This window comes from Bombina bombina, chromosome 5 (genome assembly GCF_027579735.1).
Source record: "Bombina bombina isolate aBomBom1 chromosome 5, aBomBom1.pri, whole genome shotgun sequence".
Taxonomy (NCBI): domain Eukaryota; kingdom Metazoa; phylum Chordata; class Amphibia; order Anura; family Bombinatoridae; genus Bombina; species Bombina bombina.
The window spans coordinates 99,649,155-99,676,928 of NC_069503.1; the positions used below are offsets into that span (position 1 = coordinate 99,649,155).

Genomic DNA, 27,774 nt, shown 5'->3' on the forward strand with positions numbered 1-27,774 from the left:
CTGTCAAACTGTATCTCACAGATATTACAGAACTCTTTGTTATTTAAAATAACCCCCACTGCGTTCAATAAATAAATGAGATATTATTTAATGAAGTGATTTAAGTGACACTTTAAAATATATCTAGTTATTTGGCTACTAACCAGTCAACAAACACCCCTATATTAAGGCAATAGGGGACGGCAAACAAATGATGCACAATTCATCTGATTCTACTGCATTTACATAACTTGCTAATTTATCTGATTATAGTTTTGACATGCCTTGTGTCTAGGGCCTTCTTCCAGCACACAGTTTGAGTTTTATTTATATGGCTATTTGTCTCTTGGTGTTGCAAAGAGATTTCAACAGCTTGTTATAAGAGGCAGCCCTCAAAGGCTTAAAAATTAGCATATGAGCCTACCTATGTTTGGTTTAATCTAGGAAAGTTGGTTAAAATTAAAAGTCCTATCTGAATAATGAAATTTTCATTTATACTAGGATGTCCCTTTAACAGTGGATTTGCATGGTGCATGCGACAGGAGAACTGTGGCTGTACCATGGTTATCTGATCTTTCCCAAATAAGCGCAATTTTATTTGTACAATATGCAACTGAAGTTTCTTGGGCATCTGCTGTGATTGCTTTATTTGTGTGATATCAAAGTTTTGTACATAGTAGACGTTGCCAAGCCTGTGTATAGATGGTTCTTAGGGGGATGTTTTTAATTATTTGTGGCTTTTTGCGAGTGTTGCATTCCAGTGACTGTCAGAATATGTGTTGAATTTCAGGTTAATTGTGGTTGTTTGAAGTTTGTGTCGGCAGCTAATGTTTTGTTTTGTGAAAGACAAGAACAATTGGTTTTCAGTGTTTGTTTGTTTTTCTCTTTTGTGACTGCGTGTGGAAGCGTGCTGTATGGACAGCATATTGAATAGTGAAGTGTATTTGATTTTGCTTGCTATTGAGAATTGTGTCTGCATGAGTGGAGTGCATGTTTTGTCTTTTAGTTTCTTGTTATGTTGTGTTTGCGTGTCACATGGGATGTTTCACGCAAACAAGAGGGAAGTATTGATGAGTATTGATGAATATCTTTATGTAATGGGGGTGATTGTTTTTAGGAGGTGAACCTAAAACGTTTTGAATCTCCTCTTACAATGTTATTGCCTAACCACCAGCTGTGCCCTAAATTGCTCCCTGGTGGATTAGATCTCTTCATTGTCTCTCTGTGTTGTATTTTGCTCTCATATTTCAGATGCCTAAAATGTTTTATTTTTCTATTTGGTTCTTAACACTATATTTGTATTTGCAGGATGAGAGTATGCAGCTGTATCCAGAGATTAAAAGACACTAACTGAATTATTTTTGAGTTTCCATATTTAGGTAAAATCTGTACAGGCAAAATTCCATAAGTGCACTCTTCAAAAGATTAAAGATTGAAAGCAAGTAAACCTTTAAAGAAAAGATGAAGATGAAAGACCTTTTGTCAAGCTTGTTTTAACCACTATACTGCAGTAAAAGTTGCTGAACTATCTTTGGATCCATTCTTTGCTTTGCATGCTGGTACCAGCCCCAGAACTGGACTCTGGGTAATCCATGACTGTTTCCTCTGATGTGTGTCTTCAGGACATAAAGACTATCCTTCTCTTGACTGTGCCTTGCCGCTTGATATGGAGGACCTGTTATGCTGTTACAGGGTCAACCAATTAAATTAGGGGAGTATTGTTAACTCAATTCCTTATATTGCTTGATTTGTATTCTCTTGTATTTGTTTTATTTTTATTGATCATATTTGGTATAAGAAATCATATGCTTCATTGGTATTAGTGCACATTGTAGTTTATGTGCTTAACATAGTAACCCTTTAGATAAATGTAACTGTGAACTTCGCAGTATTGTACCCTATTGAATGGCCCACTGAGTATAAAAAATATGTTTAAGGAAAATGCTGCAATGTATCATAATATTTTAGACCCTTCACCCTCTAGAACATAAGGAGGACATGTCTCAGCTAGAAGTTTATATTATACAGAGAATTATTTGTTTAGGGAATAGATAGTCCAGAAAAGCAAATGTATTTTTCCCTTTTATTAATTGGTATGGTATCTGCAAAGTGAATTTGGTCATTCCTGATGTTTGTCATAAAGATGTGTTTACCTTTAAAAGAGTTTGTAGTTTTAAATTATGTTCTGTTTATATGCTTTCCTCATACATGAGTGTGAGAGAATTTAGGTTGCATAAAATAATTAGTAAACTGTTTATATCAGATGAGATTGTTGAATATTAGGATCATGGTTGGAGAATTATAAACATTATAGATAGCAGCCATGCAGAATAAAGCAACACAAGGTTCTTTTATTTTTTAGAAGTTCAAAGTGACAGTGTAAAGAAATCCATTTACTTTTATTGACTGTTTTCTTTTTTTTTTCATTGTTGCTACAGGGCAGGCCTTAGCATAAGTTTTAGCATAACCATTCAGGCCCTTGATGAAGTTTGGCAGGTTTTCACTTGCTTAGTGTTCATGAAGTATCATTTAAAAGTGTATAGAGAAGTTGTAAATTATTCTCTGAGAAATATCAATGTATTTAGTTTGTATTATATATCAACAATGTTTAGTTTGATTTTAAATGACATAGGATGAAAGTGACGTTTTATTTGGACATAATTGTGATTGTATTGCGTTGTGTACTCATCCTGTACTGTTTCTGTTTGCTTCCTAGACTCCCTGTGACTCGAGTGTTTGCTTGCCATGGGTATCCACTGGTTGCCTTGTCTACCACATGAACAAACCATCAGATTTCCAGCATCTCCCTGCGGAAGAACATTGGATAAGCACCCCTACTGCAAATGAACTGTTGGAGAACTGTATTATAGCAATTTCTGAGCAAGGTGAAGCGCTCTCAATGGACAAAGACTGTTCTTAAAGTAATCAGAGGCCACCTAGAGACAGTTGTGCTGTTGCTATGTAATGCCCTACTGTGGAGAAGGAACTGTTGGACATATTGGGGGGTGCTAACAATGCAGGTGGAGAAATAAAAGATGCAGCATTGTTTGGGGGTAGATGGGGGGCTGGTTGGGTCTCTGTGCCGGTAGACCGGTAGTTTTGGGAGGGCTGGAAGATAGATGGAAGGTATTGGAGGGGCTGTACCTATATGCAGTGACAAATTGTGCCCTATTAGCCTATAAAAGTATATCACGACATAGGAATATTTTTCTCTTTAGTATTCTCACATAGAGTTCTGTTACCATAATATAAGGCTTTACTAATTTTCTATGCCTGTCTATTTTTATGTTATTCTGTTAGAATAAAAGGATGGTATGTTAGGGGTAATGTGAACCTGACTGCAGCCATCTTGTTCCTCGCAGCCATCTTGTGATGGTTAGCATCCATTTTGTAATGATTAGACTTTATTATAATGGGTTATTATGTGGGGCGAACTATGTGCTTGTTATGTTACTTTCCTTAGCTGTTCGGCCTTGTAGAAGCTTCCTGGCTGTACGCCCAGAAGAATATAATGTCAATAAGATGGTCCAGAGACCTTGTTGTCTCCGCAGATGTTAGCTTATTATGACTATGAGATTACTGTTATGAGCTGGTGAATTTCCAGAATCACACTGTGCTCTACTCTGTATAACTGTGTAAGATGACGCGGTCCTAACATGTCATCCCCTTAACCCTATATGCTGTTACTGAAGTCTAAGATAGGCTTGCACTGTTCAATAAACATGATTGGCTTTAGATCATATTGCTGCGTGGTCTGAGTCATTCTAAGGGATCCTTATCAGATAATCTACATCTGCCTCAGGTGGTACAGTGGGCCCGTGGCTTCGGCCTGACTTGACACTTACCCCCCTGGGGAAACACCTAACACACACTTAAGAGCCAACTAACTTAAGTAGGACCTTTCTTATACTCTCTTTTATGTATCATAATTGGGTTGTTTTATTATAGTAACACCTTACAAAAGTCAATAGTTGTTGAGAGTGACATAGATTGTTTTATTACATATGCCTGCCCTTTCATTCACATAAATACATATTACTCTATCTGTTATATAGAGATCTTAAGATTAGCGCTGTGTAGTGAACCACATCTTTCTTTTCTTTCATATATATATATATATATATTGATTATTTTTCTTTTAATAACACTTATTAACACCCACTGGTTAAGTTTAGCAAGCAGAATTTTCCCCCGTTCATCCATTATGCACATATTGCAGACATCAGATTTGAAATGAGTGTATATTTTCAAAAATACATTATATTCACAAAGTCAAACATCAAATAATATGTTAATGCATTTTCAATATAGTACAGGGTGAATTGAATTTTTAAATGACTAATTTTGTTTTTTGCATTTTCCATACTGTCCCAACCTTTTCGGAATTAGGGTTGCAGTAGAAATAATAGAATCCAGTTGAGACCCAAAAAATGTATTTCCTTGAAAAGAAAGGGGCAGTAATTTAGTTCTAAACACAAAGTCAGCCTTTCAGGATTTAAGCCATAGGGCTCTTTTGCATTTCCCCTACTGCCCCAACGTTTTTGGAATTTGTGTTGTAAAAAAATAAATATACATTAAAGGGACATAAACACAATTTTTTCTTTCATGATTCATCCAATTTTCTTAATTCACTTGTATCTTTTGTTGAAGAAGGACAATGCTCTATTGTAAACAAAGCTGAACACAATAGGTGAGCCATCGACAAGCAGATAGCGTACAGTAGTGCATTGCTCCTGAGCCTACCTAGCAATGCTTTTTAACAATGGAAACCATGAGAACAAAGCAAATTAGATATGAGAAGTAAATTAGAAAGTTGTTTAAAATTACATGTTCTATCTGAATCATAAAAGATTTATATTTTTATTGAGGTTGTGAAATACGTTACATAAGACAATCGCACAGAAGCAAAAATAACAATATGATAATACATATACTCTCAGTCCATAGACAAAACATTGCCGTGGGATAAAAACGCCAAACATGACAAACTACAAACAAGCTTTTTTGATTTTTTGGGGGAGGGGGAAAATACAGCGGGCAAAAGCCGCTCGAGATGGGGGGAGGGGGGAGCGGGGTTAGTTATGATGCTAGATTAGTAACTACTTTTGGGCCTTTAAGCTATGTGAGAGCAATGCAAGCCAAAATATTTCTTTATCAAGGTAAGGTAATTTCTAGATGTTGAGGTGGGACTGTGCGAGCAACAGATAACAGCTAATGGGCCATAATTGTCAGCGGGGTGCACAGCAGGGCTAAAAGAATGAACTAACTATTTTAAAGCTTGCTGGGAATAGGGAGTTTGCTATATGAATTGGAAAGAGAAAGCATACACTACCAATATTGCAAGAGTGAACATTACAGCTAGTTAAGAGCATATTAGCAAAGGTTGGGTATATATGCTCATTCATGTACGCTTAAATGCTGACTATGTTGGATGATTACACACATAGACTATGAGGAGATTAAGTGAGTTGCCTATATAATCTACTAAAATAAACATAAAAGAGCAAAAGGCTTACAAATATGCAGAAACATACATATGCTCTCCTATATGGTTTACGATTCTCCCAAGCCTATAAGGACATAGAACTATAAAAGAAAACGTATACACATGAAAAAACCTGGCCTCTGTATGTCTGAGTAAAGAAGGTTAATGTGAGAAAAAAGGAAGAAAGAAAAGGAGAGAGAAAAAACAAAACAAAAAAAGAGAGAAAGAAAAAAGGTACACTAGAGAAACTACTGACATATAGCTAACATCACAGAGGGAATATTATAATGTCCAGAGCTATGGGTTCACATGCATCAGGCCCAAAGGCCATCATCCAGGGAAGAAAGCATCTAATGACTAATGGCTTGAGATCCCAAAAAGTATACCCAGTCTGATCAGAGTCTCCATGTTGTAAATAGAACAGTGGCCTGCTGTGGCTTGTGAGGGGGGTAACTGGGCACTGCCCGATGTTCGTGTAACTTCTAGTTAGAGTCCTGAGAGATGGGATTGTTACGTGCACTGGATAACACAAGAGTTTATTTCTCTCAGAGGGCAGCAGTGACTGTCATAGTGTACTACATGGGGTTCAGGGGGAAGAGTGCCCCGGGTCGATGAGCTATGCGTTCAGCGTATCCCCATGGAAGGTCAGATGGCTAACCTATGCCTAGTCTATGCGATATTAACGGGAAAACTAGAACCCCCTCAGCTATGAACAGCCAGCCTGTACCGGTGTCTGTGGGAGATACTGGTTTGTCGACCCTCAGTTGCACTTTTAGCGGGACATGCAGTTGCGGTCTAATAGGCCCTGTTGCCGAAAGATGTGATACTCGCCTTCGAGAGGTTTGCCACGATGGCATGCAAAGCTGTGGTTGTGTCTGGTGCGCCCCATCTCTATGGTTCTCAGGCTTCTTAATGTACAGACCTCTTTTTCTAGTGATAGAGGAGACCATTTCAGGATGACAGCTGTAAAAAGAGCCGATCAGGGATTTTGACACTCTGCATGAGCCAGGGAGGCCGGCCGCATCACTCCCGGCATCAGCAGAGGGCCCAGTAGCGATGAGTTTGGCTGTAGTAGATCGGCGTGGTTGCTGGTCGTGACTAGGTGCGTCACATGATGGGGCGCTAAGGGACCCCTCTGGCTTCTCATTCCTGGACGGAATTTTGACATCTGAAGGGGAAGTGAAAGATATGCCATCTGTAAGAGGTACAAATTCAGCCATAGGCAAAGTGCCGCGGTTGCGTACTCTGCAGAGCGATGCAAGGTCTGCAAATTGATAATCCATTTTGGCCTCAAAGTCCCGTAGGAGGGAACTGACTAATATATGCAGTTCCTCCACAGCGGGGTAATGTCCTAGGGGTAATGAGCTCTGTAGGTGTTTACACTTTGAATATGTGCCTTATCTGTCCAGATTCTGTGTATATGCAATTCCGGCTCAATTATCAGGCGCTATGCAGAAGGAGGGTTCAAAGGTCCTGGTCAGTGAAGCAGTCCTCAGTTCAATGGCTCTCCTTGATCCATTATGCAGAGAGAGGGATAAGAGCTTTCTTGATGTTGTCTTCTCTCAAAAGGAACGTTAGGCAGAGTCTTAGAAACATTGGGGCTAATTCCCGCCATTAAGCCTCTTCATGCTGGAGCACTATTCCACTGAAACTGCTCTAAAGACGTGTCTAAATGCGCTTTCCTTGAGGGTATTACTAAGGATATTTGTCTACAACGCTGTAGAAGAGTAAGAACCCTGTTTTGGACAAGGAAAATTCAGTATAATTAACTAGTTTAGGGTTATAAAGGAGAGCCTCAAGGAAACACATCTGATCTCTTCAGTAGCTGGCTCCGCCCCCCTGAATCATAAAAGTTTAATTTTGACTTTACTGCCCATCTAATGCCCTGCAATTCTATGTACACAGAATCAACTCATACTAAGTTTCAAGAAGCTCACTGAATATAAGATTGATTGGAGTAGAATATATCTGCACAAGGACCTAAGTGTGAGGAGGGAGGGGCAAGCTTTAAAAATGAAATATAATGATATTGTTTTAGTTCAATAAAACTATTAAAGTGCCATAAAACATGTTGAAATCTGTGCATATCCTAAAAGGGCTAATTAAGTAAAAATAGTTTGCATAAAAAAAATGTTTAAAAATTGCTGACAAATATTTTAAAATTATTTTTTAAAATAAGCAAAAACATAATTTATGTAAGAACTTACCTGATAAATTCATTTCTTTCATATTAGCAAGAGTCCATGAGCTAGTGACGTATGGGATACACATTCCTACCAGGAGGGGCAAAGTTTCCCAAACCTTAAAATGCCTATAAATACACCCCTCACCACACCCACAATTCAGTTTAACGAATAGCCAAGAAGTGGGGTGATAAGAAAGGAGCGAAAGCATAAAAAATATAAGGAATTGGAATAATTGTGCTTTATACAAAAAAATCATAACCACCAGAAAAAAAGGGTGGGTCTCATGGACTCTTGCTAATATGAAAGAAATTAATTTATCAGGTAAGTTCTTACATAAATTATGTTTTCTTTCATGTAATTAGCAAGAGTCCATGGGATAGTGACGTATGGGATAGCAGATACCCAAGATGTGGAACTTCCACGCAAGAGTCACTAGAGAGGGAGGGATAAAATAAAGACAGCCAATTCCGCTGAAAAAATAATCCACAACCCAAATCAAAAGTTTTAATCTTTATAATGAAAAAACTGAAATTATAAGCAGACGAATCAAACAGAAAAAGCTGCCTGAAGTACTTTTCTACCAAAAACTGCTTCAGAAGAAGAAAACACATCAAAATGGTAGAATTTAGTAAAAGTATGCAAAGAAGACCAAGTCACTGCTTTGCAAATCTGATCAACAGAAGCTTCATTCCTAAAAGCCCAGGAAGTAGAAACTGACCTAGTAGAATGAGCCATAATCCTTTGAGGCGGGGACTTACCCGACTCCACATAAGCATGATGAATCAAAGACTTTAATCAAGACGCCAAAGAAATGGCAGAAGCCTTCTGACCTTTCCTGGAACCAGAAAAGATAACAAATAGACTGGAAGTCTTCCTAAAATCTTTAGTAGCTTCAACATAGTATTTCAAAGCTCTAACTACATCCAAAGAATGTAACAATCTTTCCTTAGAATTCTTAGGATTAGGACACAATGAAGGAACAACAATTTCTCTACTAATGTTGTTAGAATTCACAACCTTGGTAAAAATTGAAATGAAGTCCGCAACACCGCCTTAGCCTGATGAAAAATCAGAAAAGGAGATTCAAATGAAAGAGCAGATAACTCAGAAACTCTTCTAGCAGAAGAGATAGCCAAAAGGAACAATACTTTCCAGGAAAGTAATTTAATGTCCAGAGAATGCATAGGCTCAAACGGAGGAGCCTGCAAAGCTTTCAAAACCAAATTAAGACTCCAAGGAGGAGAGATCGACTTAATGACATGTTTGATACGAGACAAAGCCTGTACAAAACAATGAATATCAGGAAGATTAGCAATCTTTCTGTGAAAAAGAACAGAAAGAGCAGAGATTTGTCCCTTCAAAGAACTTGCAGACAAACCTTTATCCAAACCATCCTGAAGAAATTGTAAAATTCTAGGAATTCTGAAAGAATGCCAGGAGAATTTATGAGAAGAACACCAAGAGATGTAAGTCTTCCAAACTCGATAATAAATCTTTCTAGAGACGGATTTACGAGCCTGTAACATAGTGTTAATCACTGAGTCAGAGAAACCTCTATGACTGAGGATCAAGCGTTCAATCTTAATGATTTGAGATCCTGATGGAAAAAAGGGCCTTGAGATAGAAGGTCTGGTCTTAATGGAAGTGTCCAAGGTTGGCAACTGGCCATCCGAACGAGATCCGCAAACCAAACCTGTGTGGCCATGCTGGAGCCACCAGCAGTACAAATGAACGCTCCAATAGAATTTTGGAGATTACTTTTGGAAGAAGAACTAGAGGCGGAAAGATATAAGCAGGATTATAATTCCAAGGAATTGACAACGCATCCACTGCTTCCGCCTGAGGATCCCGGGATCTGGACAGATACCTGGGAAGTTTCTTGTTCAGATGAGAGGCCATCAGATCTATTTCTGGAAGACCCCAGATTCGAACAATCTGAAGAAAAACCTCTGGATGAAGAGACCATTCGCCTGGATGTAACATCTGGCGACTGAGATAATCCGCTTCCCAATTGTCTACACCTGGGATGTGAACCGCAGAAATTAGACAAGAGCTGGATTCTGCCCATACAAGTATCCGAGATACTTCTTTCATAGCTTGAGGACTGCGAGTCCCCCCTTGATGATTGACATATGCCACGGTTGTGACATTGTCTGTTTGAAAACAGATAAACGATTCTCTCTTCAGAAGAGGCCAGAACTGAAGAGCTCTGAAAATCGCACTGAGTTCCACTGGTTCAGCATACAAAGCTGGAGTGGTCTCGTGTGAAAACGAGCAAAAGGGATCGCGTCCGATGCAGCAGTCATGAGACGTAAAATCTCCATGCATAATGCTACCAAAGGGAACAATTGAGACTGAAGGTTTCGACAGGCTGAAACCAATTTCAGACGTCTCTTTTCTGTCAGAGACAAAGTCATGGACACTGAATCTATTTGGAAACCTAAAAAGGTTACCCTTGTCTGAGGAATCAAGGAACTCTTTGGCAAATTGATCCTCCAACCATGTCTTTGAAGAAACAACACAAGATGATTCGTATGAGATTCTGCAGAATGTGAAGACTGAGCAAGTACCAAGATATCGTCCAAATAAGGAAATACCGCAATACCCTGTTCTCTGATTACAGAGAGAAGGGCACCGAGAACCTTCAAAAAGATCCTTGGCGCTGTTGCTAGACCAAATGGAAGAGCAATAAACTGGTAATGCTTGTCTAGAAAAGAGAATCTCAGAAACTGATAGTGATCTGGATGAATTGGAATATGCAGGTATGCATCCTGTAAGTCTATTGTAGACATATAATGCCCTTGCTGAACAAAAGGCAGAATAGTTCTTATAGTCACCATTTTGAATGTTGGTATCCTTACATAACGATTCAATATTTTTAGGTCCAGAACCGGTCTGAAAGAATTCTCTTTCTTTGGTACGATGAATAGATTTGAATAAAACCCCAGACCCTGTTCCAGAACTGGAACTGGTATAATTACCCCAGCTAACTCTAGGTCTGAAACACATTTCAGAAACGCCTGAGCCTTCACTGGATTGACTGGAATGCGTGAGAGAAAGAATCTTCTCACAGGCGGTCTTACTTTGAAACCTATTCTGTACCCTTGCGAAACAATGTTCTGAATCCAAAGATTGTGAACCGAATTGATCCAAACATCTTTGAAAAATCGTAACCTGCCCCCTAACAGCTGCGCTGGAATGAGGGCCACACCTTCATGCGGATTTAGGGGCTGGTTTTGACTTTCTGGAAGGCTTGGATTTATTCCAGACTGGATTAGGTTTCTAACCGGAAACTGTTCCTTTAGGGGAAGGATCGGGCTTCTGCTCCTTATTCTGACGAAAGGAACGAAAACGATTAGCAGCCCTGTAATTACCTTTAGATTTTTTGCCCTGAGGCAAAAAGGCACCCTTCCCTCCAGTAACAGTTGAAATTATAGAATCCAACTGAGAACCAAACAATTTATTACCTTGGAAATAAAGAGAAAGCAAAGTTGACTTAGAAGTCATATCTACATTCCAGGATTTAAGCCATAAAGCTCGTCTAGCTAAAATAGCTAAAGACATATACCGGACATCAACTCTAATGATATCAAAAATGGCATCACAGACAAAGTTATTAGCGTGTTGAAGAAGTTTAACAATGCTATATGTATTATGATCTGTCACTTGTTGCGCTAAAGCCTCCAACCAGAAAGTTGAAGCTGCAGCAACATCAGCCAAAGAGATAGCAGGTCTAAGTAGATTACCTGAACATAAATAAGCTTTTCTCAAAAAAGATTCAATTTTCCTATCTAAAGGATCTTTAAACAAAGTGCTATCTGCCGTAGGAATAGCAGTACGTTTGGCAAGAGTAGAGATAGCCCCATCGACTTTAGGGATTTTATCCCAAAACTCCAATCTATCAGATGGCACAGGGTACAATTTCTTAAACCTTGGAGAAGGAGTAAATGAAGTACCCAGACTATCCCATTCCCTAGCAATCACATCTGAGATAGCATGAGGAACTGGAAAAACTTCCGGAATTAACACATGAGGTTTATAAACCGAATTTAAACGTTTAGCAGTTTTAGTATCAAGAGGACTTGACTACTCCATATCTAAAGCAATCAAAACTTCTTTAAGTAATGAACGAATAAACTCCATCTTAAATAAATATGAAGATTTATCCGTATCAATATCTGTGGTAGAATCTTCTGAACCGGAAAAAACCTCATCAGAAACAGATAAGTCAGAATGATGGCGGTCACCTAAAAATTCATCTGAAATGTGAGAAGTTTTGAAAGACCTTTTACGTTTACTGGAAGGAGGAATAATAGACAGAGCCTTCCTAATAGAATTAGAAACAAATTCTTTTACATTAACAGGAACATCCTGAACAATAGATGTTGAAGGAACAACAACAGGTAAAGGATTATTACTAATGGAAACACAATCTGCATTAGAAAGTTTATCATGACAGCTTTCACAAACTACAGCTGGAGGAACAGTTACCACAAGTTTACAACATATGCACTTAACTTTGGTAGAACCAGCATCAGGCAGCGTTTGTCCATTAGTGGATTTTGATCCAGGGTCAGGATGAGACATCTTGCAATATGTAATAGAAAAAACAACATATAAAGCAAAATTATCAAATTCCTTAAATGACAGTTTCAGGAATGGGAAAGAATGCAAAATAATAAGCTTCTAGAAACCAGAAGCAATGAAAAGGAAATGTTTAAATAATGTGAGTAAAAAAGATGCCCACATTTTTTTGGCGCAAAAAAAGTCTGAATACGCATGCGTAACAGAATACAACTTCTGGCGTAAATTACATCGCCGGAAATGACAAAAAAAATTTAGCGCCAAAAAAGTTTGCGCCAAAAATGACGTAATAAAAATAAACATTTTCTGCCCCCGCGAGCCTAACAGCATGCAGGAAAAAATGGCCAAATGAAATTTTTCAAGGTAAGAAAAAAATAACTAAATGCATTATCCCAATAATGAAACTGACAGTCTGTATTGAAAAGGAATACTGATTATCCTGAATCAAGGCAACTATAAGTTTAAAGACATATATTTAGAACTTTACATATAAAGTGCCCAACCATAGCGTAGAGTGTTACAAAAAATAAGACTTACTTACCCCAGGACACTCATCTACATATAGTAGATAGCCAAACCAGTACTGAAACGAGAATCAGTAGAGGTAATGGTATATAAGAGTATATCGTCGATCTGAAAAGGGAGGTAGGAGAAGAAATCTCTACGACCGATAACAGAGAACCTATGAAATAGATCCCCTAGAGGAAGACCAGGGTATTCAAATAGGCAATACTGTCTTCACATCCCTCTGACATTCACTGCACTCTGAGAGGAAAACCGGGCTTCAGCCTGCTGTGAAGCGCATATCAACGTAGAAATCTAGCACAAACTTACTTCACCACCTCCATGGGAGGCAAAGTTTGTAAAACTGAATTGTGGGTGTGGTGAGGGGCATATTTATAGGCATTTTAAGGTTTGGGAAACTTTGCCCCTCCTGGTAGGAATGTATATCCCATACGTCACTAGCTCATGGACTCTTGCTAATTACATGAAATAAATTATTTACATAGCCAAGCTGCCTGGAGCAGCCAGCTATACCCCCCCCCCCCCCTTATGCTTAGCATAAAAAACACAGGCAATGTATTTCACAGCAGCTTATTTGCTTCTATGCATGCTCCAGCAGATAATGTGTTAAAGTCTTGTATTCTACCAAAGCAAATGTGGCGATAGATACAGCCATAGAATGAATTGTATGGGGGAGTTAGAGCTGTAATATTTGGAAACTTAAAAGAATGGGTTAATGGCGAGGCACTGCTGTATAGATTTGCAAGTAAAGTAATTAAAGTACATATTATTATATTGTGTCTCTATCCCAACTTGTTTTATGTCCCTTTGTTATTATTAAGGTAATCATTTTTCTCCTTCCAATAAAGTACAGGTGAAAATTGATCAAATAAGAACCCATTAAACTGGAGACATTTCAACTCCCAATATTTTAACCCCTTAAGGACCAGGCATTTCAAACTAAAACTTCCCACGAATGACCAGAGCATTTTTGCCATCACTACATGTAAACAGAAATAGAGTCTTGTTTTTTCTTTTATTTACCTATAAACAGTATATATATTTTTTAATTAGACAACCCAAAGTATTGATCTAGCACATTTTGGTATATTTCATGCCACCCTTTCACCTCCAAATGCGATCAAATAAATTAACTTTTAAAACAACGTTTTAGGTTTCTCACTGAAATAATTTATCAACAGCTTGTGCAATCATCGCACAAATGGTTGTAAAAGCTCCTCTGGAGGAGCGTGTCCGGACGACAGCCATGAACGGCTGCAATACTTGGTGCTCTGTCTAACATCATAATAATCCGCCGATTATCAGGGGCTGTTTGACCCATCAGCTTTATTGGGATACAATCAATGACCAATAACACATTGCTTTATTGTCTGATATTATTTTGGTCAGATTTGCTTCACTTGAAGCCCAAGTCTGGACCGTTAGAGGGAAGGCGGCGGCCATACTACACACTCTCTGACCCCCCCCCCCCCCCCCCCGGTTATCCGGGTGAAGCAGTTCTGGTAACTGCAATAATTGGAACTGTGGGGACAGAACACTGTGATTGCTTTGCGGACCCACTTGTGGTCAGAGGTAAAGACAAAATAAAAACCGCCATATAGCAACTACGCACAGACCAAGCTAAAATGGAGCCAGCAGTTAAGCTAAGATTGCAGGAAGTGGAAGATCTACTTACTGCTCACTTCATGCTTACTACAGTTTTTCAAGAGAAATGGAGCGTTTTGAGAGCAGATTGTAACTTGATTGCCCGGAGAATACAACCATCAGCTATACCTTCAACTGTATGTGACCCGCCTCCTGAACGAGGGCTTGCGACGATGCACCCCTTAGATCAAGCTAATGCTAACGGCCCTCATCAGCACATAGACATTTCAAATGTCCCTGGAAATGACCAGAATATCTTCATTAATGGGACTGAGCTAGAATGTATTACAGCGGAGCAAGCTACAGCAGAAGGAGAAGACAAAGTGGTTATCACTAGTTCAGAGGGTGAGGAAAGGCCTCTTCAGATCAAAGTCACCATTCCAGAGAACCGACGGGGTAAACTTTGTTTCGATCCGGCTGTAAAAGCCCTTAATGGACTTAGCTCACAGATTCAAGCAGCAGCCGTGGACTCTGTCTTGCGGATACCGTCTAGCACTGTTAAATCATTATATATGACCTCTTCTATCTTGGAAGCACAGTTGGTGGAGATCCATTTATGCTTTACCCCCAGTATCAACATCTATCTATCTATCTATCTATCTATCAATCTATCTATCTATCAAAAGGACTGAAGGTGGGAGTAGGTTGTTCTCGGACACGGTTGCCCCTCTACCCTTTTATGCATTCCCCATGTGACATCTTTTGGTGTAGCCACCTCTCCTCAAAAGGTCTGAAGGTGGGAGTGGGCTAGAGTTTTTGGGGACATTAAGTGTTAGTATAGTGGAAGCTACGTGTTTTATTTTTATTTCTGACATTAAGCTTAGCTTTCAGAAAAGAGCTGAAAATGGAAGTGGACTTAAATCTCTGGGGCTATTAGGGGTTAACTGTGTCATATAGCACCAGCCTATGTTTTGCTTCCCATTAAGTTGTTTTTTTTATGCCTGCCTATATCCTTATCAGTTGTTCCACCTATTTATATAGCAAGTTTATATTTTCTAGCCCCCCCCCAACAAGCTTAGGGGTTCTATTACTCAAAGGTCTGCCCTAAAGTATGAAGACATGTTGTCTGATAAGTAACAGAAGACCTTGCCACCCTGTTGTACTGCATGTAGACTCTTATTGTTTCTCATTTTTCTATCCCTGATAATAGTGCATAACGTATAAAATGAAATATGAGAAATGGTTGCCCTTTAGTTTTATTATTGCATATGCTGCTCTCTGGAATTGATGGTCCTAGGCACTATACCTAACATTGCACAGCAGTATTAAACAGATGCCAATTTGTTATTCCTTATATAGTAAGCCTATATGAGTCAGAGGGTTAATTTGCAAGCAATTGCTTCACTTTGTCCCCAACAAAGGTTAATTGAGTCCCTCAATCCTCCTTCACTAGCGAAATTCCATACCTAGCTGTCAAAAATTGGGTTATACTTATTTATTTTTATATACGTGTACTTTACACTGCTCTTGTGGACAACGCTGTCTTATAGCTTTTGAGTCTGTATTTTTTTTTTTTATGTTATGTCAGACTTTAGTTACTACTGGTCCATTCCTTGTGCTTCTAAACCCCATGGTTCCTTGGGTCTATTTTACTAATTATATATAAATCATTTAGAATATAAATTGCTATTTCATATTAAACATATATACAGGTCCAAAAGCGGCCATCTCAAAAGCTAATTTTCCAGATTATATAAGTTTTGTCAGGTACAAGAGTGACCTTATGTGCCATATGAGGAATCCTATAAAGGAAAGATTATAAAACTGAGGTTCCAGATGTATACCTATTATGTCTTCTTTGGTGTATCCTATCAATCTATATCCCTGAATGTTTATATGAAGGCTTTGTTATTCATGTTGTGTATTTTGGGGTAACCCAGTTATGTTGTACTATTCGCACAACCTCAATAAAAAAAAAAAAAAGCTTCTCTGGAACCCCCTTTGTTCAGAAATAGCAGACATTTATGGCTTTGCCATTGCTTATTGGTAATTAGAAGGGCGCTAATTGCAGCTGCGCACCACACTTATTATTCCCATCAATTAAGGGGTTAATCGGGTAGCTTGTAAGGTTAATTTTAGCTTTACTGTAGAGATTACCCTCCCACCTGATATTTCCCACCCCCTGATCACTAACTGATCCCTCTCAAACAGCTCTCTTCCCTACTCCACCTCCCAATGGTCACCCCCATCTTAAGTACTGGAAGACAGTCTGCCAGTATGCAGTTTTACATTTTGTTTTATTTTTTATAATTGTCCTTATAGTGTACGGGGATTGACTGATTAGCGATCTAGCCGTAGCTGTCAAAGTTTCATATCCCGGTTAATGTGAATACATCTCATATTAGTGTAGATCTATGTTATGTCTAAGTCATCTTATAATACTGAGGTGGTCTGCAATAATAGGGTTCCATGTGTACAACATCTATCTGTTGGATGATATGATCGTTATGTACCCTCGGGTAGATATGCTCGTGGGTCATATGATCGTTATGTCTCACCATGTACACCGGGATATGAAACTTTGACAGCTACGGCTAGATCGCTAATCAGTCAATCCACCCCAGGATAAACATAAACAGAATACATCACAAGCTGATATCCAATCAATGGTCGACTGAACTACACGCCCATCTAGTGACGCATAACATGGCGATGATTAGCCACACTAGGGGCGTTGAGTGAATGCAAAGATCTTATTGGATAGTAATCGTGTAGGTCAAGTGCATATAAAGGGGCAGCACCCAGGCCTCGGTTTGCCTGTACTTTCACCTTGAGAAAGGCTGCAAAGTCATACAAAACGCGTTTGTGTCTCTAGTGCTTTTAGCAGTTTTAAAATTTGTATGTTAGTCACCCCTGTCACCTGAAGCTGATATCGGCCAGGAAACAGGGGGTGATATAACATAAGAGTTTATATAGTACTAATTGTTTGGTTAATTTTGGTACTTTAAAGGAGTTGTTATTCTCCTATTTTACTATTACAACTAAATAAAGTAAGTAACTTTTTAACTGATCACATAGGAAGAGTGCTAATATTAAACCCCCACTTCAGGTTCTTCCCTTAATCCCAGTTAAAGTACACTAACACCCATAAACTACCTATTAACCCCTTAACCGAGGCCCTTCCGCATCGCAAACTCTATATTAAAGTTATTAACCCCTTATCTGTCGCTCCCGACATCACCGCCACTAATAAAATGTATTAACCCCTATTCCGCCGCTGCCCGACATTGTTGCCACTATAATAAACTTATTAACCCCTAAACCGCCGCCCTCCCGCATCGCAAACACTATTTAAATATTATTAACCCCTAATATGCCACATCGCCCCCCGCTATACTAAAGTTATTAAGCCCTACACCGCCGCCACTATAATAAACCTATTAACCCCTAAACCGCAAGCCACCCACAACGAAATATACTAAATTAAACTATTAACCCCTAAACCGAAAGCCCCCACATCGCAATAAACTAATCTAAACTAGTAACCCCTAAACCTAACGCCCCCCTAACTTTATATTAAAATTACAATTTCACTATCTTAAATTAAATTAAAACTTACCTGTCAAATTAAAAAAAAAAAAAAGTTTAAACTAACAATTAAACTAATATAATTATTAAACTAAAATTAAACTAACTACCAATTAAACTATATTACACATAAAAAAATCCTAACACTACTCTAAAAATCTAATTACAAAAAAAAAAAAAAAAAAAAAAGACTAAATTACACAAAATAACAAATAGTTAATTACGGAAAATAACAAATGAAATTATCACAAACAAAAAAAGATTTACACCTAATCTAATAGCCCTATAAAAATAAAAAAGCCCACCCAAAAAAAAAAAAAAAAACCTAGCCTACCAATAGCCCTTAAAGTGATTGTAAATTTTACTTGATGAAATCAAACATACTTGCTCAGAATGTTATAAATATTGAAACCGCATTAATATAAGCATAAAAAACAAAAGCAATAAACTTGTATTTAATTTTTAACTTATCTTCGTTGTAAGTACTCGACTCCTCCCAACCGTCTTCTTCCTGGTTAGGAGCCCTACATCAGATGCCTCATTTTAATATTTTACGCCCACTCCGTGACGTTTGTTGTAAGCTCGTTCACGAGCAGGGCCGACATTTGCGCATGCGATTAAACAATTGCAGAGAAATCGCGCATGCATATAGCGACCAAGACTAGGTCTTAGAATGAATGAAATTCAAGAGGTATTGCGCATGCGAGACTCGAGGACGAGCATGGAGTATGCTACGTCATCGGGTAGCTCACGCATGCGCATTTAAAGAAAGTGACGTGACGAACAACGATCCTGACGCCCCGGGGAAGAAAAGTGTCAATCAAAAATGAAGAGTGGGACCAAAAATGCAGGCGGAGGAATCGGCGAAAACAATAGTAAGTTAAATTAGATATATTAACTTTAATTTACATATTGAGAAAATATGATGAATGAGACTAGGGTTTATTTCAGAAATTAAATACTTTGATGCAGGGATGTTTGGTTGACTTTACATGCACTTTAAAGGGGCCTTTTGTGAGGCATTGTCCCAAAGATATCAGCTCTTTTCCATGAAAAAAACCAGACCCCTCCCCAACAGTAAAAGCCACCACCCAACCAACCCCTTAAAATAAAAAAACCTAATTCTAAAAAAAAAATAAGCTACCCATTGCCCTGTAAAGGGCATTTGTATGGGCATTGCCCTTAAAAGGGCATTTAGCTCTTTTGCTGCCCAAACCCTAATGTAAAAAAAAAAAACACCCAAAAAACCTAAAACTAACCCCCGACAATCCAATTACAGTTTTTGAATGCCTTCTTCGAACGATCTTCCTCCCGGCGGCAAAGTCCTCATCCAGGCGGCGAGAAGTCTTCATCCAGACGGCCTCTTCAATCTTTATCCGGGCGGCGAAGTCCTCATCCAAGCGGCGAGAAGTCTTCATCCAGACGGCATCTTCTATATTGATCCTGGCAGCGCGGAGCGGGTCCATCCTGAAGACATCCAGCGCGGAGCATCCTCTTCATATGGTCGCCGCCGTACACGGAATCTTCAATGCAAGGGAGCCGTTTCAAAATGGCGTCCTTTGCATTCCTATTGTCTGAAAAATTTGAATCAGCCAATAGGAATTAGAACTGCTAAAATCCTATTGGCTGTTCAAATCAGCCAATAGGATTTAAGCAGCTCTCATTCTATTGGATGATGATTGAAGAGGCCGTCTGGATGAAGACTTCTTGCTGCCTGAATGAGGACTTTGCCGACGGCATGAAGATCGTTCAAGCGGGACTTCAAAAACTGTAAGTGAATCGTCGGGGGTTAGAGTTTTTATTTTTTGTAATGGTAGTTTTTATTTTTTTGTGAATTTAGCGTTTCATTTTTTGTAATTTTAGGTTTTAGTGTAAGGTACCTTAGGTTTTATTTCATAGGTAAGTTTGTATTTATTTTAACTAGGTAGTTAGTAAATAGTTAATAACTATTTACTAACTAGTCTACCGAGATAAAATAAATACACACTTACCTGTGAAATAAAAATAAAACCTCACCTAGCTATAATATAACTATTAGTTATATTGTAGCTAGCTTAGGTTTTATTTCACAGGTAAGTATGTATTTAATTTTAAATAGGTATTATTTAGTTAATAATTGCAAACTTAGGGTGCACAATGCAGGGCAGCGGCTTCAAAGGCTAATAAGATACTAGCATGTATTAAAAGAGGCATTGATTCAAGGGAGGAAAGCATAATTCTGGGTATGGAGTGCAGTTCTGGGGACCGATCGCAAAAAAGATATTGCAAAACTAGAAAAAGTTCAGAGAAGGGCCACAAAGCTAATAAGGGGGTTGGAGAATTTAAGCTATGAGGAGAGGTTAGCCAAACTGGGTCTGTTTTCTTTAGAAAAAAGGCGCTTGAGAGGTGACATGATTACTTTATATAAATATATTCAAGGCCCATATACAGAGATGGCAGAAGCTCTGTTTATTCCAAGAAAATTGTTTCTGACAAGAGGTCACAATTTAAGGTTGGAGGAAAGGAGATTTAATCTCCTGCAACGGAAACGTTTTTTCACTGTAAGAGCAATAAAATTGTGGAACTCATTACCAAAGGAGGTAGTGAATGCCAATACCCTAGATACATTTAAAAATAGTCTGGATACATTTCTGTATATAAACAAAATTCATGGATATGATTGCTAGTATTAAATGGGTCACCTTTTAGTGGGGTTATTTAAGCTTAACTGGAGCTTTTTGTAAGTATTTTAGATTTGTATAGGTTGAACTCGATGGACTTCAGTCTTTTTTCAACCTTATCTACTGTGTTAACTTTAGTTTAGCTCAATTATAATTATGTTAAAGTTAGGGTTAGGTGTAGGGGTTAATAGTTTAATTTAGATTTTTGCGATGTGGGGGGGGTGTCGGTTTAGGGGTTAATAGGTTTATTTAGTGGTAGTGATGTGGGAGGCCAGAGGTATAGGGGTTAATTAAACTTAAGTAGACGTAACTCACAATGTGGGAGTATGGCAAAAAAAGTATGCTTCTTTACACTGTAAGTATTCTTATAAATCAAGATGTGGTGCAGAGAAAGATAAAAAATAACTTTTATTAATTTTAATAAGAAGACAGCAAATTTGAATGGTGTTCTGTTGACCACAAAGATTAAAAACACTTCTTCTGTGTATGCAATGTATTAATATGTTAGAATATATGTATCCTTTAAATCAGTAATAGTATAGTTCAGATTATATTTATTACTGAGTGTTATATTTGATATTGAATACTATTTAGCCTTATTTTGGCTTGAGTTTCAAATATAACTTAGGTATTGCTGATTCAAGTGTGCAGAAGTAATAACTCTTTAAATTGTCTTGCTTATAGCTTATACTAAGTTGTTACTAAATGTTATATTTGATATTGGATACTGTTTAGCCTTATTGTGGCTTCAGTTTTACCTCTTTAAATTGTCTTGCATGTAGCTTATACTAAATCACTGAATCCTTGAGAGACTTAGTTGCAGTGCAGAGCAGGGGGGTGTCAATCAACCCGATCGTACTCGATCGGGTTGATTTCCGGCGATGTCTGTCCGTCTGCTCAGAGCAGGCGGACAGTTTATGGAGCAGCGGTCTTTGTGACAGCTGCTTCATAACTGCTGTTTCTGGCGAGCCTGCAGGCTCGCCAGAAACACAGGGCATCAAGCTCCATACAGAGCTTGATAAATATGCCCCTATGATTCTAGCAAGACTGCCTCTAAGACAATTTTGAACTCAAGTGAGGATACTTATTATATTAAGTTTAACATTCTAATTTCAACAAGGAGAGCACATTAAAACAAAGGAACCCCTTTAATTTAATAGTTTAATTTATATTTTTGTGATGTGGGGGGCTGTCGGTTTAGGGGTTAATAGATTTATTTAGTGGTAGTGATGTGGGAGGCCAGAGGTTTAGGGGATAATACCTTTATTTAGTGGCGGCAATGTCAGGGAGCGGTGGAAAAGGGGTTAATAACTTTAATATAGTGGCAGCAATGTTGGGGTTCCGCGGAATAGGGGTTAATAACTTTAATATAGTGGCGGCAATGTTAGGGTGCAGCAGAATAGGGGTTAATAACTTTAGTATAGTGACGACAATATTGGGAGCTGCAGATTAGGGGTTAATAACTTTATTTAGGTGGCGGCAATATCGGGAGCGGCAGATTAGGGGTTAATAACTGTAAGTAGGTGTCGGCGATGTCGGGGGCGTCAGATTAGTGGTGGTTAGAATCGGGTTAATGTTAGGTTTAAACCTTATTTTTTTCCCCCCATAGACATCAATGGGGCTGTGTTACGGAGCTTTTCTTTCCGCGATCGCAGATGTTAGACTTTTTTCTGACCCGCTCTCCCCATTGATGTCTATGGAGAAAGCGTGCACGAGCACGTCACAACAGCGCTTGTTTTTGGTACGGTATGGAGCTCAACGCAACTATAATGCCCGCACAAGCCGGGTTTTAAAAAACTTGCAATGGCTGCGCTATAAGGGAATAAATAACACAACTTTTGTTGCGTTCGTTAATTTCCCTATAGAGCGCATAACTCGTAATCTAGGTATATGTTAGCAAGTGTAGCTAGTGGGGAAGAATGTAACAGCAATATAACAGAACATGTCAGATATATTAAGGGATGTAATAAAGTTAAGACAATTTTTTTTTTCTTTAATAATATAGACTTGGATTTCATTCCTACATAAATTATCTCAGTTACAAATAACAGGGGCATTTTCATCTGTGTGTTTTACTGAAAAAAGATGATGGCTCTAAAAAGTCTCTCTCCACTTATAAAACCCTCCCTGTGTCTAGTGGGGCAGATGATCTTTATCCCTCAGACACATCACACGTGCACTCACCTGTACCCCTCAGACACATCACACACATACACTCACCTGTACCCCTCAGACACATCACACATGTACACTTATCTGTACCCCTCAGACACATCACACATGTGCACTCACCTGTACCCCTCAGACACATCACACACGTGCACTCACCTGTACCCCTCAGACACATCACACACGTGCACTCACCTGTACCCCTCAGACACATCACACACGTGCACTCACCTGTACCCCTCAGACACATCACACACGTGCACTCACCTGTACAGATATTGTCACCGATTTCCTGCTTCACAGCTTCCTGCTGACTCTTTACATACAGATCATTTGTTTGTTCAGCATTATGTGTGACTTCAGTCTTAACATCACCTGCATAGATCATGTAAATAGTCACATTTTTGCTTTTAAGCACTAAGCGCTGAAGTTGTAATATAAGACACACACATACACTCCCCTGAATCCTTCTGATACATTACAATTCCCTGTGCCCTGCACCCCTCAGACACATCACACATACACTTACCTGTACCCTGTATCCCTCAGACACATCACACACATACACTTACCTGTGCCCTGTATCCCTCAGACAAATCACACACGTACACTCACCTGTACCCTGTATCCCTCAGACACATCACATACATACACTCACCTGTACCCTGTATCCCTCAGACACATCACACATACACTTACCTATAGCCTGCATCCCTCAGACACATCACACACGTAAACTCACCTGTGCCCTGTATCCCTCAGACACATCACACACGTACACTCACCTGTGCCCTATATCCCTCAGACACATCACACACATACTCACCTGTACCCTGTATCCCTCAGACACGTACACTCACCTGTGCCCTGTATCCCTCAGACACATCACACACATACACTCACCTGTGCCCTGTATCCCTCAGACACATCACACACGTACACTGACCTGTGCCCTGTATCCCTCAGACACATCATACACATACACTCACCTGTGCCCTGTATCCCTCAGACACATCACACACGTACACTCACCTGTGCCCTGTATCCCTCAGACACATCACACACGTACACTCACCTGTGCCCTGTATCCCTCAGACACATCACACACGTACTCACCTGTACCCTGTATCCCTCAGACACATCACACACATACACTGACCTGTGCCCTGTATCCCACAGACACATCACACACGTACTCACCTGTACCCTGTATTCCTCAGACACATCACATACATACACTCACCTGTGCCCTGTATCCCACAGACACATCACACACGTACACTCACCTGTACCCTGTATCCCTCAGACACACATCACACACGTCACATACATACACTCACCTGTGCCCTGTATCCCTCAGACACATCACACACACATACACTCACCTGTGCCCTGTATCCCTCAGACACATCACACACGTACACTCACCTGTGCAATGTATCCCTCAGACACATCACACACGTACACTCACCTGTGCCCTGTATCCCTCAGACACATCACACACGTACACTCACCTGTGCCCTGTATCCCTCAGACACATCACAAACATAACACTCACCTGTGCCCTGTATCCCAGACACATCACACACGTACTCGCCTGTACCCTGTATTCCTCAGACACATCACATACATACACTCACCTGTGCCCTGTATCCCACAGACACATCACACACAGTACACGTACCTGTGCCCTGTATCCCACAGACACATCACACACAGTACACTTACCTGTGCCCTGTATCCTACAGACACATCACACACAGTACACTCACCTGTACCCTGTATCCCTCAGACACATCACATACACACACTCACCTGTACCCTGTATCCCTCAGACACATCACACACATACAATCACCTGTAGCCTGCATCCTTCAGACACATCACAAACATACACTCACCTGTGCCTTGTATCCCTCAGACACATCACACACATACACTCACCTGTGCCCTGTATCCCTCAGACACATCACACACATACACTCACCTGTGCCCTGTATCCCTCAGACACATCACACACATACACTAACCTGTGCCCTGTATCCATCAGACACATCACACACATACACTCACCTGTGCCCTGTATCACTCAGACACATCACACTCATACACTCACCTGTGCCCTGTATCCCTCAGACACACGTCACACATGTATACTCACCTGTAGCCTGCATCCCTCAGACACATCACATATATACACTCACCTGTGCCCTGTATCCCTAAGACACACACACACATACACTCACCTGTGCCCTGTATCCCTCAGACACATCACACACATGCACTCAACTGTGCTCTGTATCCCTCAGACACAACACACACGTACACTCACCTGTGCCCTGTATCTCTCAGACACATCACACACATACACTCACCTGTGCCCTGTATCTCTCAGACACATCACACACATACACTCACCTGTGCCCTGTATTCCTCAGACACAACACACACGTACACTCACCTGTACCCTGTATTCCTCAGACACAACACACACGTACACTCACCTGTACCCTGTATTCCTCAGACACATCACACACGTACACTCACCTGTACCCTGTATTCCTCAGACACATCACACACGTACACTCACCTGTACCCTGTATTCCTCAGACACATCACACACGTACACTCAACTGTAGCCTGTATCCCTCAGAGACATCACACACATACACTCACCTGTACCCTGTATCCCTCAAACACATCACACACGTACACTCACCTGTACCCTGTATTCCTCAGACACAACACACACGTACACTCACCTGTACCCTGTATCCCTCAAACACATCACACACGTACACTCACCTGTACCCTGTATTCCTCAGACACATCACACACGTACCCTGTATTCCTCAGACACATCACACACATACACTCACCTGTGCCCTGTATCCCTCAGACACACATCACACACATACACTCACCTGTACCCTGTATTCCTCAGACACATCACATACATACACTCAACTGTAGCCTGTATCCCTCAGACACATCACACACGTACACTCACCTGTGCCCTGTATCCCTCAGACACATCACACACATACACTCAACTGTAGCCTGTATCCCTCAGACACATCACACACATACACTCACCTGTGCCCTGTATCCCTCAGACACATCACACACATACACTCACCTGTACCCTGTATCCCTCAGACACATCACATACAGTGGATATAAAAAGTCTACACACCCCTGTTAAAATGTCAGGTTTCTGTGATGTAAAAAAAAATGAGACAAAGATAAATCATTTCAGAACTTTTCCCACCTTTAATGTGAACTATAAACTGTACAACTTGATTGAAAAACAAACTGAAACTTCTAGGTGGAGGGAAGTAAAAATAATATGGTTGCAGTGTTATAACTATGGATGTAGCTGTGTTTAGAATTGAGCAATCACATTAAAAATCATGTTAAATAAGAATCAGCACACACCTGTCATCATTTAAAGTGCCTCTGATTAACCCCAAATAAAGTTCAGCTGTTCTAGTTGGTCTTTCCTGACATTTTCTTAGTCACAACCTACAGCAAAAGCCATGGTCCCCAGAGAGCTTCTAAAGCATCAGAGGGATCTCATTGTTAAAAGGTATCAGTCAGGAGAAGGGTACAAAAGAATTTCTGAGGCATCAGATATACCATGGAACACAGTGAAGACAGTCATCATCAAGTGGAGAAAATATGGCAGTGACATTACTAAGAACTGGACATCCCTCCAAAATTGATGAAAAGACGAGAAGAAAACTGGTCTGGGAGGCTACCAAGAGGCCTACAGCAACATTAAAGGAGCTGCAGGAATATCTGGCAAGTACTGGCTGTGTGGTATATGTGACAACAATCTCCTGTATTCTTCATATGTCTGGGCTATGGGGTAGAATGGCAAGACGAAAGCACTTTATTACGAAGAAAAACATCCAAGCCAGGCTACATTTTGCAAAAACACATCTGAAGAATCCCAAAAGCATGTGGGAAAAAGTGTTATGGTCTGATGAAACCAAGGTTGAACTTTTTGGCCAGAATTCCAAAAGATATGTTTGGCGCAAAAACAACACTGCACATCACCAAAAGAACACCATACCCACAGTAAAGCATTTTGGTGGCCTTAGTCAAGGTAGAGGGAAAAGGAAATTTATGGTTACCTGATAAATTTATTTCTTTTACGATATGACGAGTCCACAGATTTCATCCTTACTTATGGGATTACGCCTCCTGATTAGCAGGAAGTGGCAAAGAGCACCACAGCAGAGCTGTATATATATAGCTCCTCCCTTCCCTCCCCCTACAGTCATTCGACCGAAGTTAGGAAGAGAAAGGAAAAGCCAAAGGTGCAGAGGTGACTGAAGTTTAACAAAAATAAATACCTGTCTTAGAAATGACAGGGTGGGCCGTGGACTCGTCATATCGTAAAATAAATAAATTTATCAGGCAAGCATAAATTTGATTTTCTTTTACAAGATATGACGAGTCCACGGATTTAATCCTTACTTATGGGATACAATACCAAAGCTATAGGACACGGATGAAAGGGAGGGACAAGACAGGAACCTAAACGGCAGACACCACTGCTTGAAGAACCTTTCTGCGAAAACCAGCCTCAGAAGAAGCAAAAGTATCAAATTTGTAAAATTTGGAAAAAGTGTTTAGAGACGACCAAGTTGCAGCCTTGCAAATCTGTTCAACAGAAGCATCGTTTTTAAATGCCCATGAGGAAGCCACAGCCCTAGTAGAATGAGCCGTAATTCTTTCAGGAGGCTGCTGTCCAGCAGTCTCATATGCCAGACGGATGATACTCTTCAGCCAAAAAGAAAGGTTGGTAGCGGTAGCTTTCTGGCCCCTACGCTTTCCAGAAAAATCAACAAATAATGAAGATGATTGACGAAATTCCTTAGTCACCTGCAAGTAAAACCTCAGGGCACAGACAACGTCCAAGTTATGCAACAGCCGCTCCTTCTTAGAAGAAGGATTAGGACATAATGAAGGAACAACAATTTCCTGATTAATATTCTTATTAGAA

At 39.8% G+C, this 27,774-nt stretch overlaps 1 protein-coding gene across 1 annotated transcript in view; it reads right to left on the reverse strand.

Annotated features, from left to right (window-relative positions):
- Window positions 1-27,774, reverse strand: part of LOC128659984 (zinc finger protein 585A-like) — a 523,622-nt gene that overhangs the window by 446,904 nt on the left and 48,944 nt on the right. Inside the window, exon 5 of the mRNA XM_053713577.1 lies at window positions 23,028-23,135. Coding sequence (XP_053569552.1) covers window positions 23,028-23,135 — 108 coding nt within the window. The remainder of the gene's footprint in view (window positions 1-23,027; window positions 23,136-27,774) is intronic.